This window comes from Atractosteus spatula, chromosome 6 (assembly GCF_055471065.1).
Source record: "Atractosteus spatula isolate fAtrSpa1 chromosome 6, fAtrSpa1.hap1, whole genome shotgun sequence".
Lineage (NCBI taxonomy): Eukaryota > Metazoa > Chordata > Actinopteri > Semionotiformes > Lepisosteidae > Atractosteus > Atractosteus spatula.
Window position 1 is genome coordinate 41,299,457 of NC_142711.1, and position 15,915 is coordinate 41,315,371.

Sequence of the window (15,915 nt, forward strand, 5' to 3'; positions counted from 1 at the left end):
CCCATTACCTGTAAAGCACTTTAAGTGGTGTATCCAGAAAAGTGCTATATAAGTGTAACAGATTATTAATTAACTTTTTCACACAAAAGTTTGCTGTACCAATCCATGGGTTATGCATTTATTAATTCACAGCTTTACTATATGTTTTGAGGACTCTTTACTATTCTCAAGTTACAGTATTAGATCTACCACATACATGAGTCACAATTGCAGAGAGTGCTTATAAATCCTTCAGTATTGTGTTCAGTTCCCTTAACATCAAATTTCACATTCAGTGAAATGTCTGCTTTCATTTACATGATGGTGCGTAAAAAGTAATGTAATTGAAAAGGTATTCTGCAGCAGAATAATGTGCTTTATCAAGAATGTCATTGTATTTCTTCATCATGCAATGCCTATTTTCTGAGACAAATCCAAACACGTTCTTAAAATTCAAATAAAACATGTCTAAATATTGGATGACGTCCTGTGCCACCGAGGAGTAATTCACAAAGTGCAGATAGTCTGGAGGTCCAGAATTAACGTCTTGGTCTACTTTAAATATAAGGGTATGCTGCCTGTAAGAGGTCCAAGAATAAATTAGGATAAAACTAATCTGAAATATTACTTATATTACTTCAAGCATTCACAGAGCTGTTATGTGAAAACCAATCTAACCCTTTTCTGGAACATGAATTAAGATACTCAAAGATAAAAGCAACAGGGTATGTATGTATCATGTGTGAAACCTGTTCATGGTATAATGTATTCTTCAGGACTGGATGCCAAAAAAAAAGATTTTACATACAAAAAATAAAAAGTTGCCCTAGAGGAAATCTTTGTTTCTATCAGAGATTTAAATGTACCAGTCACAGTTCACGACCACTGAAATATGAAAGATCACCAGTGAAACAATGGAGAGGAGCAGATGGCTGTAAACAAGCTCAGTGTTCAAAATCACAATTTATTTAAAGGCCAGATGGTACCACTGTAATCTTGGTCTGCTCTACATGCATAGCCTTCGACGCCTTTTCACAGACAGACCACATTTAACAAGCTCCACTGAAAAATGTAGGAGGGTCTACAAAGGAGGGAATTTAAAAAATAATGTCAAAAAGGAGGGTTTTAATGTCTTTGTCAAGTGATCAGCCAGTCCTTTGTGCTAGGCTTCATCTTAACATGAAGACATCTAAAAGCTGGCTCAGCTACAGTAATCATTCAGTTACTGTATATCACTGTCATACCTATTACAACCCTGGTGCTCCAGGCAAGCAACATGATCAAACCTCACATTACAAATTCTGTTTAACTTCTATTTCACAATCTGAAATTTTTGTCATCTCATCAAACGTTGAGTCAGGGTGGAAGTACATCTTTATCATACCGTAGTGATATAAACACTTTATTGTTTAGCTAGAACAATAAAACAGTAGAAAATCACTCCATATGGTACATATGGGCTTTTTCTCCAAGGTATCACTATACAACATCTAATTTCTGTTTGGAATCTCTTCTTTCCCAAACTGACAAGTGGCCTTACTTTCATTTTAGGGTGAAAATGAACTACAGCCAAAGACACTGCTACTGTATGTCTTCCGTTGAGCTTCCAGTACCTCTTACCTGGGTATGGAACTCGGCCCTTCGTAACCAGCTCTGTCAGCAGGATGCCAAAGGACCACACATCTGATTTAATGGTAAAGCGGCCATACAGAGCAGCTTCAGGTGCTGTCCATTTAATGGGGAATTTGGCTCCTGGATTAAAAAGGAAGAATATATTTGATTAATAGCCAGACAATACCATTAAAATATACAGAAATGAATACAATAAGAAAAGCCTAAGTCAGGAACTCAAAGCTATCATTTTAGTTTGGCATTATTTCAATATATTCATAGCGTCATTATGTAAACATTTTCTTACAGATACAAAATGTATTCTGTCACCTTCGACAGAAATTAGAGACTTTGAGATTAGCTTATCTTTTTCTGTATACCCATGAAACAAAAATGAAAACCTCACCTTAGAAACACAACCTTGATTTAAACAGTCATCTGTGGTTTTCTTATAGTTACAATGATAACATGGCTTAACAAAAAATAAAATCATATGGAAGTAGTTGATATGAGATGTTTTCTCAAATGCAATTTTTCCACAAATAACTTGAATAAAAAGCTAGTTTTCAAGTTTTCAATCTAAGCCACTGATGGATGGATCAGAACTACTTTTAATCCAACTACAGCAATAAGAAATACCAGACATTCTGTTTATTATATCTTTATTAGTTTTCTCACATCTGACAGTAGAAATAGCTTGGAGTAGCCTGACCACAAGGAACAGTCAGTATATGTCAGTCACCTGACTGGTGCACAAAACCGTTATAACAACACACACAATGTCTTGGTTGCTGATGATACCCCACATTTTATGTCAGAATTTCAAGTTCTACAGGCACTGCTGCTGCAGAGAAAGTCTATGCTCGAGCCTGTAAAGCTACCAGAGCACCAAGCTAGAATGACAATGAGAGCACCACTGAAGCATTCAAGACTCAAGCATTTGATGAATCTTGCTGAATACAGCTGGTATCTCCTTGACTGCCACTTCCCAGTTAGATGGACTAAACAGCCAATTAGCAGGAGTCACTGTGAGGACTTTTGAGCCATTAGAAGGAAATTTAAAAATGAATAGCTTAAGTATATCAATGGAAATTATTAATTACATATATTATTAATCTAGTAATACTTTTTTATATGAATCATAAAAGGACAGCCAGACAGATGCCAGCTCTGAATAACTGAAAGTTAGCCACTGAAACTAACAGGAGCAATGTTCTGCATCTGTTTTCAGCCTTTAACAAATTCAGCGTGAAATGAATCAGTGTCATTTCATAGTAAGCAGTGAAGGCACTTTTTCACGCATTCTCAACTTGCCTTGTCTCGCAGTATATTCATTATCTTCAATTAGTCTTGCCAGTCCAAAATCAGCAATCTTACACACTAGGTTGTCTCCTACAAGAATGTTGGCAGCTCTCAGATCTCTGTGTATGTAGTTCATTCTCTCAATAAAAGCCATGCCATCAGCAATCTAAAAAACAAATTAAAAAGGAAAATAAATTACAATTTTTAATGTTGCACCTATATCTTGAACCTGTAATCAAGCATTTATGTACAACACAAATTAACACACTGAGACCAACTCCAGCCCCTACAGTGTTTACAGAGACAATAGGAATTATATTTTTCCAAAAAGAGAAGAATTTGAAGAAACATGCAAAGACAGGGGTATAAGACAAGGAGTCATGTGATTATTAATTTGTACTAAAAGAAACCTTTCAGAAGAGTTCATCACTGAACAATCACTGGTACATATCACATATACAGTAATTCATTCCTTTTCTTGAAGATGAGTGATTTAACAGAGATAAGCAAGAGGAAGCTGTACAGGACTGTCTCTAAGCTGTAAGAAGACACTTGTTTTTCATGTACCTGTGCAGCCATGTCAACCAGCTGTGGAAGCTTGAGGAGTTTCCCCTCTCCTTCCTTCAGAAAGTCTAGTAAACTTCCTGCAAGACAGACATACAGCACAAGATGAAGAATGGGAACAATTAAGAAATGAAATTGAAAACGAGACATTGAAGCTGTAAATTCCATGGCGTGTTTTTCTGAAAGCATCTATCAAATTTATTGTACAGAATGTGTTTCTCTCTGTACAACCATGATAAAACAGCACCTAACAGTAGAAAAAAAAACAGGCAACACTAAATGGAAATTAAGCATAATTCATACGAATAATGTGTGACTGATTTAAAACCACAAAAAACACTTTACTAATATTTTCAGTAACTGCAAAACGTTGCTTCTTAGTTTTGAGAGCAGCATTGACATCCTTCCAATCAGTGTGTTCTGGAGACAGATCCCTGTGGTGGACAGTATTTCCCCTCAGGAAACCCCTTTTATGAGAGAAGCCTTTTATTCTCTATGAGACATGAAATGTATACTTCTGACAAATGGGATAACCACACAAATGCTGAAGCTACTGGTCTGTCAGAGCACAAACTGCAAATTTATCAAACGTATAAAATGAAACAGAAAGAAGGACAGATACAATACTAAGCACTTGATGAGGAAGGGGAGGAGAGGGCTTGCCAGTTGTGTGGGTGAAAAGAAGACTGAGAAGACAGATTTGGTCCAAAAAAAATAAGATGATGCATGTATTTATTACTCCATCAATTCCTCATGACTCACAGAGGCTCGGCCAGATGGATAAACTGTTGTTGCTATCATCAGAGAGTAAACATTTAGATTTGCACAAGACAAATCTACACTTCACATTGACAATACAATATACAGAAAGTACTACACAGTATAGCATGATGCATAACTACTGGTACTAATTTTAAAGTTGTAAATTACAAAGCGTATCAGCACATCCAGGGAGAAGCACCTCAGAAAGGTCTAAGCAGGACAGAATTGGGCAAGGTGTTTCTGACAGAGTTCACATCAGAGAATGTCTTACTTTTGGTAGGTCTGAGATCTTTAATTATATTGTTTTTTCCCTGATGGTAAAATGTTTTCATAAAACTGCAGAAGAAACACGTGAGCCTTAATATTTTTCATTTAAAATGCATTTCATTATCCTAATGTAAAACAATTAAAAATACACATTATGTAGACTTTATTTTAGTCTTGAATGTCACAATGGAAGTAAGTGGACCTAGTGCAATATTTCAGTTGCACTAGTCTGCGTGCACTGAGATTCAAAGAGGGAAGAGGACAACATGAGGACATATATATGTCATATATAACTCACATTTTTCCAGTTCAGATTGATGACAACCAGCCTCAATAACTTTTTTTTAAAGCAGTGCTCTTTGGTGCAAATGAGTGATGGTAATTATAAGCACACCATAAGTCTTAAGTAACACAAAAATAAATAAAATAAGAAATTAAAATAAAACAAAAAGTACAAGTGGAAGAAAAAAAGCTGCTCTTGAAAAAGTTATATTATTTAAAAAGGAACAGTTTCATTTAAACGTCATTCTAACTAATTAAAACCCTTTTCCAACCACAGAATACTTAGCTGTACATAAATTCAATTTTCATCAGCTCTACATAACCCTTAAAACAAACTCTAGGCTCACAAAACGTTCATCTCCACTCATCCTTCAAGAAGTCGATAATGACAAGCTAGATGCAATTATTAGCAAGGTGTATATTTTGTATATTTATTTTAGGGAACTAAATGTCAAGTACAGTAATGCAATTTTCTTTTTGAAGAAAAATTATTTGAAATAACAGGTCAATAATCCCAACAAAGCCTGCTCTGCATATATAACCTGTTATCACAGTGTCCAGCCAATTCTTTAAGACTGCATTCACAGACATGAGTGTTCAAACTATTCCAATTATTCTTGCATTACACATAAGATGATTATTCAGATGGAAGAGATTTTCCTCTACCTTTAATTTTGATGCTAAAACATCTCGTATTCTACATTAAAAAAGCTTAAATTTCCAAAGTATCTCTAGGTGCTGTAAAAAGACTTGCCTTTAGCCATGTATTCAGTGACAATGTAAATGGGCTCCTCAGAAACCACAGCATACAGAGGTACTAGTTTATCATGCCTGAGCTTCTTCATGATCTGTGCCTCCTGCAGGAAGGCCTCAGGTGACATTGTCCCAGGTTTTAGAGTTTTAATGGCAACCTTTGTAGTTCCATTCCATGTTCCTGAAATCCAAAAATGCAGAAATAAAACGTATGGTAAGAACAAATAAACTGAAAACCAAGGAGGTCTCTACAGCTTCAAGGAATAAGTACTAAATACTCATTTAATAGGAAAGCTGTGGGACTTGGAGGTCTTGAAACACTGAGACCAGTGACAAAAATAATTAATGACAATTAAATGTTGCCAAACTACAACTCAATGTTTCTGAAATCGTATTTATAACTGTCTAATTGTTATTTTTATTCCTAATTTATTTTTATTCACATGTTCATCCCATGATCATCCCTTCCCCATGGGAAGATGTCTGCCTGTCAATATAAGGCAAATTTATTTTGTAATTATTACTTGTAAGGTGCTATATTGTCAACCTGTTGTAAAAGGAACTGTACCAAATAACAAAAATGAGTCACTGAACTGAAGTAAATGAACTTCAGCTACTGCCGAAAGAAGGAATTTGATATGGGAATGCTCTGGACAGTACAAAGTTTTCACCTTATGCAGATAATCCATTTGTAAGTAACATTAAGATTTCCAGAACTGTATATCTCTTACTTGGTTCAACATGTAATATGCATTGCTCAAAGAAAACAGATACTGCAAGAAATTTTTCTCACCCATCCATACTTCTCCGAAGCATCCCTGCCCAAGTTTCACCTCCAATCTCAAGGATTCTCTAGGAATCTCCCAGGCATCCTTTGCTAGACCCTGTGTCTGTGGCTTCACAGTAGGACACACTGTTGTCAGTCTGTGGCACAATCCATCAGCATGTTCTGAGAACATTGAAATGGAGTAACCTTAGCCAACCACAGCTTTTCCAATCAGTGACGTTCTTCACAAAGTTCAGCTTTGTTAAGCAAACGCACACAGCTTGTGAACTACTATCAATAAATATGACATATACTTACTACTAGTAGTTTATTTCATTACCTGTGTAGTGTTTGACCAGCTTTTGTAGTGTTTCAAATTGTGCTCTTGTTGTAATGTAGTAGCCCCCATTGTCAAGTTTTCGGATTTTGTAGTGTTTCACATTGTCTCCTTTCATCTCATCCCAGTCCCGAATGGAAAGGGAATAAGCACCTAAGGAAATGAAATCAACGTAGAAGTAACAGTCAATGGAGAGATACTGAATATCTCTTATGGAAACAGTTTATGCATACCTGTAAATGCCATCACTTTGATTTTACCACTCGAAAATATTTTTTCTTAATTCATCTACTGGAAAAAGCATTTACTTTGAATCAGAATATGCAACACAAGTAGCCATTTTCATCTCTGCTTAAAAAGCTTGTACCTAGAAAAAGATTACTAACTACTGCATGTCTTTATACAAAACTGTTATATTTAATGCACAGAGGCTAACACCACGCTAAAAAAAACTTTCTGCCTCTCCCTTAACATTACAGCAATTAAGTGTTTTCCTTCAACAACCCATCAAATAGAGTCTACAGGTGAAACTAATCATTGATTACATTTCAGTCACGCATCACATTTCAGCACGGTATACTATTTAATATATACACTTTTATTGTTATCAATTCTTCAATTATGTCTGACAGTATTTTTTCAACAGAACAGAGATGTAAGTAGTGGACATTTTATATTATATAGATATTTTAGATAATTCTAGTTAATATTGTTACAGCTTTAGGTGACTGAGAAGTGTCTTAGATTTCAGATAGAGTTTTTGAGGCTTGGAAGAGTCAACACTTCTAACTTCAAAGCAGAAAGGATGTTTGCTGAGATCTGGGGGGGTCCCCTGAGCAGAAACAATTGTAAAATGTACCTTAGTATGCCCAGTTAAATTGTGGATTAATGATTGTCAAAGAGCAGTACAGACACAATATAAGATCACATAAAGAGCACAGAAAAAAGAGAAGAAACAAAAAGAAGCAGGGAAGAAGGAGAGGAGAGACAGGAGTACGCAGGATTTTGGACTTGAAGCTTGCGCAAGGAGAGAGCCCCTACTCCATGATCATCCAAATCAAACCGGACTGGAGCTAAGTGTTTGAAACTTGTTTAGAGAGTTTGCTATTTTGTGTTTTTAGGGAACTTGGGTTTCCTGGGTAAAAGGTACCTCAGTTAGAAATGTCTTTCCTGCTTAGGGTGCATTTTTCTGGATAGGGAAATAGGCTCCCATTTATTTTGTTGTATCCGGGGTGCCGAGAGATACATTTAACTGCAGGTTGCACTGTATTTAGTTAGAAGGCAGCTCATCTCTTATGTAGCCTCTGTAGGCATTAAGAGTTTAATGCTGAGTAGCAGTCTGGGGTTTTCTGGGTGACCAGAATGTTAGGCCTCTGAAATGCCTTGTTTGTGAATACTGTATGTAGAGTGTGTTGTATGTTCTGTTCTGTATGGTCTGTATGTTCTGTTGTGTGTAGTGTAACTTGTGTCTTTGTCATTGTAATAAATATTTGTTTAACCACGTGTGCCTGGATTCATACACCTCTTAACAAAGCTGTGCCAGAGAACAAAGAATTCATGTGCCTCTAATTATACCAGCCACTCGGGTATATTGCTAGAAATCACTTACAAGTTGGGGGTTTAAGAATAATTATTTCACTGATTGACTAAACCACTCTGTCAATTCCTGTTTTTCACCAGTTTCGTAACCCCCCCATTTGTAACAATCTTAATTTTATATTAAAAAGAGAGAAATGTTTTACTACCTGCAATTTAAAAAGGTATGTAGTTGTGAAATAACTAAAAATGAGAAATACTTAAAAGGTACATAGAGAACAAAGTCTGACGGTTTTACCTTTAGTAGTTTCACTTTCTCTCACTAAGAAAGTGCCTCTCTGGTTTCCTGGATTCAACAGCAGCCGTTCTGCATCTTTGCGTCCCATTTTTCCAAAGTACCACCTAGAAAGCCATTTTAAATAAATAAGAATAATTAGAACTGTTTAATCAAATATTGTTCAAGGGTATTTTCTGTAAAGTTTAGCATTAAGCTACTGCAAGCAGTTTACACATCTGCCATCTACAGGTTATTTTTTGGCTAGTCAACAGCTGAGAATTTATTATATTTATTTTAGAAAATATAAATCAAGGTATTCCAAAATAAGGTAAGCATCTTAAAAACAATAAAAACACTAGTATTTTCTACAATATAATGAAACTTAAGTGTTTTTACTCTTTTAAGCATTTTATTCAATTTGATTTGCAAAGAAACAGTGTTACAAAGTTATTCTGAAAACAAAAATTTAAGTAACAAGTTCCCGTCAGCTGACTAATAATATAATTTGATCACTTTTCAAGAAAAAAAGAGGTGTAAAACAGGACAAGAGAAGCAATCAGAAATAATGGGGAACAAAAAGCTACCAAATTGACTTAGTTAAACAAAGTCATTATCCAGTAAAAGCTTTAATGAAAAGACTAAGTGACTTCTAAATACATCAGCATTCCTAATGTGTGTACTGCTCCTGGGGAGGTCATAGATTTAAAGCTGGACTACAACCATGCAAACAGCACTTAGAATCTGGAGACAGATCATTCAGAACCTTACAGGTAAGCAGGAAAAGCCCGCGGGAACTGTATGCCAATGCAACTGGCAGAGAATGGGAGTTGTGTGTTGTTGCAGAACAGATCAGACCAGTTTCTTAACACTTTCAAAAACATGGGGTGAAGGTCACAGTGAAGCAAACCAACATCAAGGTTAGCAGGCAACAACTGGATTCACCCACTGATACCCCTGCCAGTACAAAAAAAGTTTACCCATACTAACACATTTCAGTATTGTCTAAAGTAATCACAAGAAAGTGCAAATAAAAGTCCATCCTTACATAAAACACTCCTGTGAGTAGATCTACATTTAGATTGAAAACAGCAGGGGTATTATAAATAGGCTTTGCTTGTCGTTTACAAATGAAAAACCTCAATCCATGTTGACAGTAAAAAAAAATACTAATCCTTAACCTCAAAGTGAAATGGAAAATTCATGAAAGAATTAAATTACCAATACATCTTAAATAACCTGAGAAGTACGAAAACAATCTCAGAACAGTGTTTGCTTGTTTCTTTAATGCCCACAGTAGAAATGTATGGTGGGTGATCATGCCCTCTCAATTACAATTAAGTGCAATTAGATCATTAGATAAACAGCAAGAAGAATTGGCCTTACTCTTCTGCCTGAATAGAGTCTGCCGGAGCCACGTAATTACTAGGAATGTATCCTTTCTTCCCTGTATTAATGGACCTTGCTTCCCACCAGTCACCCTCCCTGAAAAAGGTTGAAAACACAGTTAGACTTCAGCTGGTTGTGGCCTTTTCAGCGGAAAGTATTTTTTGCTTCTTCAAATTATCGTCACTGTCCAAAATTTGCAAAACACTTAACATCAGGGCTGTTCAACCTTTTCTGTGGAAAAGGCCATGTTAGCCACCTGATGACACACAGCTTTTAACAAAAAATTCAGTTAAAGAGAAAGCAATAAGCCAGCAAATTTAACAGTATGCAAAAGCTTCTATATCACGCACCGCTGTGGATGCAAAATCTATCATTTATATATATTTTTAAATGTCTTTTGTCTTTTTAGAATTCCTATCTTAAACATTAATGCAGAAAGCAATGAAGAAAAATATACCAAAAACATTGACTGGTAAACTATTTTCATTTTATACCCCTTATACTCTTTGTACCATGCTCATTTTCTGGCTGTTTGGAGTCCCACAGGGCCCAGAGGTGAGTTTACATCAAGAGCAACAATGAGCTCAATCTTACTCACAACATCACTAGCTCTCAGGCCGCCAACAAATCACAGGGACTGTTGCTGCAGAGCCAAAGCTGAAAATGCTCTAATTCAGGGCTCTGAAAATCCCCTGGCCAGCCATACTAAGGTAGTATTAAACCGAGTACTGCAATTTTCATTTCATTTTTTCCACATTTACAATAAAAAAGGCAAGGTTTAAATCTCATATTTAGCTTATTTAACAAAAATGCAGGGATACTACCCAGAATTTGGGTTCCCACAATGTTTTTAAATAAAGACCTTTTTATGGATAGACAGATGTTTGTATAATTTCATGTTTCACAATGTGTTAAGTTATTTAGAAATGTAGAAGAGATGGGTGAGAATTGCAAAAACTCATTCTCCTTGGATGCCCCGGATAAAATTGAATGGTATTTTTTTAGTACTTACGTGTTATTAATAATCTGGAACCTATCACCTTTCTTAAATGAAAGGTCATCTGAAGTTCTAGCTTCGTAGTCATACAAGGCCACAAAAAAAGTAACCCCACCTAAAGGCAGAAAGGAAAAGTTAGTTTTAAAAAAGGAACAGTTAAAATTCCAAGAAAGCACTAGAAAGAAAATAAATACTTTGTATCTGATACTCTGGTATAATTGCACACTTTTGTATGTATTATAGTGGATTGTTTACACCTTCATTACCTGAACTATGACCAGCCTTCATTAAGTTACTCTCACTGTCAGTCTGAAGTGCTAATTTTATATTTATTTGCAAAATTAGACACACCCATACCTATTTTTACGAACATAATTTGTACCCATTAACTCTTTTGTATACTGAAAATTCCTAAAAAGAAATAAAATATTTACATTATTTCTTATGGGGAAAAATTATGATACAGACCCCAGAAATAACACCCTTTTACTTTTTTTTCCCACCAAAAAATAACAAAAGTAACAATAATCTAACATTCAGACTGCGGCTTTTGTTTAAATTAATAAATGTTCCTTACCTATCTTAATCATATAAAGGTACAGTACTGTACACTAACCACTTAATCTGTCTTTTGTGTAATTAGCTAGCTGCCGTATCACCCTACAGCTCACAACTTGCAACCCACTGAAGCTAAGCAGGTGTGAAGGGAGACCTTCTGGGAAAAACTAAGGTTGCTGCTGGAAGAGGTGTTAGTGGGGCCAGTATGCTGTAAAAAGGCGCCATCCTTCGGATGAGACGTAAAACCAAGGTTCTGACTCTGCATGGTTACTAAAAATCCCAGAGTGTTTCTTGAAAAGAGTAGGACACATACAGTAGGTGACCTACCGAAAATTTCCCTCTGGCCTTTACCAATCATGGCCACCTAATAATCCCCATCTATGAACTGGCTTCATCACTCTGTTCTTCTCCCTACTCATGCACCAGTACGCTCACCACACACCAGCTATGGCTGCTGTCGCATCATCCAGGTAGATGCTGCACATTGGTGGTGGTGGAGGGGAGTCCCCATTACCTGTAAAGTGCTTTAATTGTAGTGTCCAGAAAAGCGCTATAAAAGTGCAAGGGATTATTATTGTAAGTGACCAGTTTATGATCAACAAACACAGGTGGGAGGCCAATGTATCACACACTTCCACTTCTGTGTTTGTGCACCTGGTCTCAATTCAGACAACACATCGGAATGAAGGCAGTTCTGAAACTCACTAATTAGTATAAGGATGATACAAACCAGAAACCCCATTCAATGCGTTAAACTTTCAACAGCCATCAACAGAAAATTCAAATATTCCTGCTATGAAGAACACTGCTTGAACAAAAGCCAGAAGACACTTGGGGCAAAAGGACCAAGGCTGTGTATCAGTGCTGTTTCTCATATTATTCAATATCTCCAAAAGGAATTAGAGGGCTTATATTTACACCTCAAAATCAAACTACCATTTTATTATGTGATTTAATATTCGACATCAGACAATCTAATGCAAATCAGTATGATAATTTGATGCGCAAGCAATTTTTCACACAGTTCAGCAGTTTTGGTGAAATTCGTTCATGCTTTTCTGTATATATCACTGCTACATTTTATCATAGAATACAACTTGAAAAAATAAAAACTTTGGTAAGCTTAAGATTTCTTGTTTAATGAGAACATGCCATTAAACACACACGTAGATTTAACATTTTATTGAATGCATTTTGGATGTGGAAGCCCTTTACTAAAGGTAATTTACACAGCAACTACTTAAACAGTCTAGAAGTCAAAGCTTTAGAAATATTTAACATTGTCCCGGAGAAAATGACTGCATCTCTTGATCTCAATAGTACTGCTGATGGTTTATTCCATACACAAATCAGAACATCTGTATTTTGGGAATGTTCTTACATCTGTGATGGCAACCACAGTGTTCCTGCAATGGGTTCTGAAAATTAAAAGCCCACAATAGAACTCCAGAGTCTATTAACTAACCATGCATACATATACAGATGGGAAGAGCAGAGATAAAAAACAAACTAAATGCACATTTGCAGGGTGCTGTGTTATGCATCACAGATGTACTCCTGACAGTACCAAGGGTTGTACCAATTTTGAGGCACTTGATTATAGGGTGCAATGGGTCTTTGGGACTACATTTATTTTATTGATTGAGCCACCTCCAAGCCTTTGAATTGAATGTTAAATTCAGCTGACGTATCAATTGATGTTCCAGACCCTGTAATTAAGCCTAATGAGGGGATGTGTATGGGTGGAAGGGGTGTACTTCGCAAATGATCTAAAGCCAGTTCCATGACAGGAGAACTGACACAGCACTGCACAGAACACTGGTCTCAAGAAGTGTTGTCAAAAACTGACTGAATATGATAAATGAAGATAATTGGAATTTTTGCAACTATTAAACAATTCCAGTTACACTCTTCTTAACATTTCTATGAAAATGTCAATGCAAAGTGATTACATGATGAAATTTGTATATTACAGAAAGAATCCTTTATTGGTGAACCTGGAGCAGTCTGTCAATTTCAGAAAAGGATTTGTGTACCTAGTAATCTGGGAGATCAATATATTCTAAAAGCTATATTATAAATTATTTTCTGCATTGAGAATTTAAAGCATGAAAAGAGTTCAAAACCCTTTTTATACTGTATGTTTCCTTTAATTTGGTTTGTTTCACAATTAAAATGTTGAGGGTCACCTATACTCACTGGCCAATATACTATTAACTAAAAGAAGAGAAAAGACAGGACTGAACTACAAATAATACAAAGCTTTGTGGAAAAATATGGAACAGCTTGTGGCTGCTCTTGCTGATCAAGAGGGCCAGAATATTATGCAATGAATGTCCCTAATAGTCTGGTCAGGGAGATTTGGAAATGTAGATACAGGCAACAATGTTCAATCGGCGCTACTTTGCAACTCTGTAGTGTATTGAAGCCATTGACATAGATGCAATTTGTCTGTGCTCACAACAGCAGTCTACAATGCACAAGTATAAACAATACTATACTTCTGTAAGCATTTAGTTGTTTTTTTTGGTGATCTTTATCCAAAGTATGACATAACCAAAATATTTCTCAATAAAACAGGCCTCGGCAAGTATGTGTATTAATTTAATTCAGATTAAACCCTGGCAGAACAACAGCTTGGAGACATTAGATGTCCCAGTGGGCAATACAACGTTGAAATATTGACAAAATGGTATATTCCTTTATATATAATGTATATTATCTGGGGTTCATTCAACAGAACATCCAAGATGCCGATATCTTTAAAATTTGGACTTTGTGCCACATATTTTGATACTAATATCTTTTAAGCAACTGAACACTGTTCACAGCCTACAAAATTAAACTACATTTAAGAATGCATAGGAACAAGTAATAGGTTTATTCCATGCTGAAAAGAGAAGAAATAAAAAAAACAATGTTTCAGCTGTGGAGCCTTCTTCAGGTGTGAGCCTAAGCATGCTGACGCAGCTACCCACCTGAACTACACTTAAGAATTTTCACTTCAGTTTACAAATAGGTAGAACACTTCTCAGTTAGGAAAAGTTAATAATTTTTTTCATGAAAACAAGAGCAACTGCTCTCAAAACAGAAAAAGATAGCACATTTACACACATCATTAGGATGCCAGAGAACATCTCAACATCCTCACAACAAATCTCTTTCAGTGTGCAATGCCAGAAAAGGGCAATAAATGTGTAGACAGAAAGACAACTGCCAGCAACAGCTGTAGAATTTTGTTAATATATTCTCCACATCATAGCATTTTTTATCTTTTCTCATCCCAGAGATAACATTTCTCTGAAACACTAAAGCAGGAGGAAAAAAATATTTACATTGTAGTATAAGGGCAGCACAGTGCCACACTGGAAAACTCACAACATGATGGTTTTCACTGCACTGGTTCCCTGCTATTCCCTCCTATTCACATGATGCTGGCTAGATTAATTGGCGTCTCTAACTTGTCCCTGGGTGTGGTGTGTGTGCACACGTGTGCCCAGGGTTGCAGAAACGCAGACCAGGATTAAGAAGCTTTCTGATATAAAACAAGAATTCCAGCCCTGACAAATGTAGAACTGTATATATTGTAAAAGAGCCTCTGTTCTTACTTACACTACATGGGTCATGACTGCTGAAATGTTAAATCAAAAAAATTAACCAGTTAGGGAAGTCCAGCAACTAACATTGCAAAAAAACACATATTTTACAAATCAGGGAGACATGAGAGTACAGCTACTAAATGAAACAATCAAGTAGGGAAATTTTAAAGACAACATAATTCATTAACTAATTTACAACCTTAATCCCCTGGAGTGGGGATCCTGAAGGTGATTTTTAAAAAGTATTTTTGCTAAAACAATGTAAAATGTAAACAAATTGTGAGTCAAATGAAATGTCAGAAATAAACCTACTAAAAAGAATGGAGTAGACATTACAATAAAAAAGAATTCAGCATCAGCTATTATAACATCATAAATTCTGGCAACAGAGCCCAGAGGCTCTATCTCTATAAGTTACTGCTTTCAACTTTCATGAATGTATGAAACACTTAACAAAACTAAAATCACAATAAAAAATGACGTTATATTTCAAGGTCAGATAAAATTACAAACTGGCTCCAACTTCCTTAAAGGCAAAACATAATCCCTAATAAAATACTGAGCATGAGGAAAGGGAAAAAACAGATCCTTCCACATAATTAATCAGAAGATGAATTTAAGACCAAAGTTTAGCACTTTAGCATTAGTTACAGAAACAGGCTCTACAATAATCCCATGTGCTTGACAATAAAACTAATCTGTAGGGCTGTAATGATTATTCTTATTATTTTAATATATTAATAACCAATAATCAATTCAATGTTGGTGATTTGGACAGTGAACAGTTCTTAAAAATCAATCACAGAATCAGCAACCAAACTGATTATTTACATGGATCTTTTTCCTAAGACTGTAAATGATCATGTGCTGTACTCTGCAAATCTGAGCTACCATGGCACTGAAGTATGACATATTGCATATACTACAACATTTAAAAAG

The 15,915-nt window shown here is 35.8% G+C and overlaps 1 protein-coding gene across 1 annotated transcript in view; it reads right to left on the bottom strand.

Annotated features, from left to right (window-relative positions):
• yes1 (YES proto-oncogene 1, Src family tyrosine kinase) overlaps window positions 1-15,915 on the bottom strand; it is a 50,395-nt gene that overhangs the window by 3,025 nt on the left and 31,455 nt on the right. Inside the window, exons 3-11 of the mRNA XM_088918961.1 lie at window positions 10,835-10,934; window positions 9,820-9,918; window positions 8,458-8,561; window positions 6,627-6,776; window positions 6,314-6,469; window positions 5,522-5,701; window positions 3,460-3,536; window positions 2,905-3,058; window positions 1,600-1,731 (exon numbers count right to left, since the gene is read on the bottom strand). Of these exons, the coding sequence (XP_088775087.1) occupies window positions 1,600-1,731; window positions 2,905-3,058; window positions 3,460-3,536; window positions 5,522-5,701; window positions 6,314-6,469; window positions 6,627-6,776; window positions 8,458-8,561; window positions 9,820-9,918; window positions 10,835-10,934 (1,152 nt within the window). The remainder of the gene's footprint in view (window positions 1-1,599; window positions 1,732-2,904; window positions 3,059-3,459; window positions 3,537-5,521; window positions 5,702-6,313; window positions 6,470-6,626; window positions 6,777-8,457; window positions 8,562-9,819; window positions 9,919-10,834; window positions 10,935-15,915) is intronic.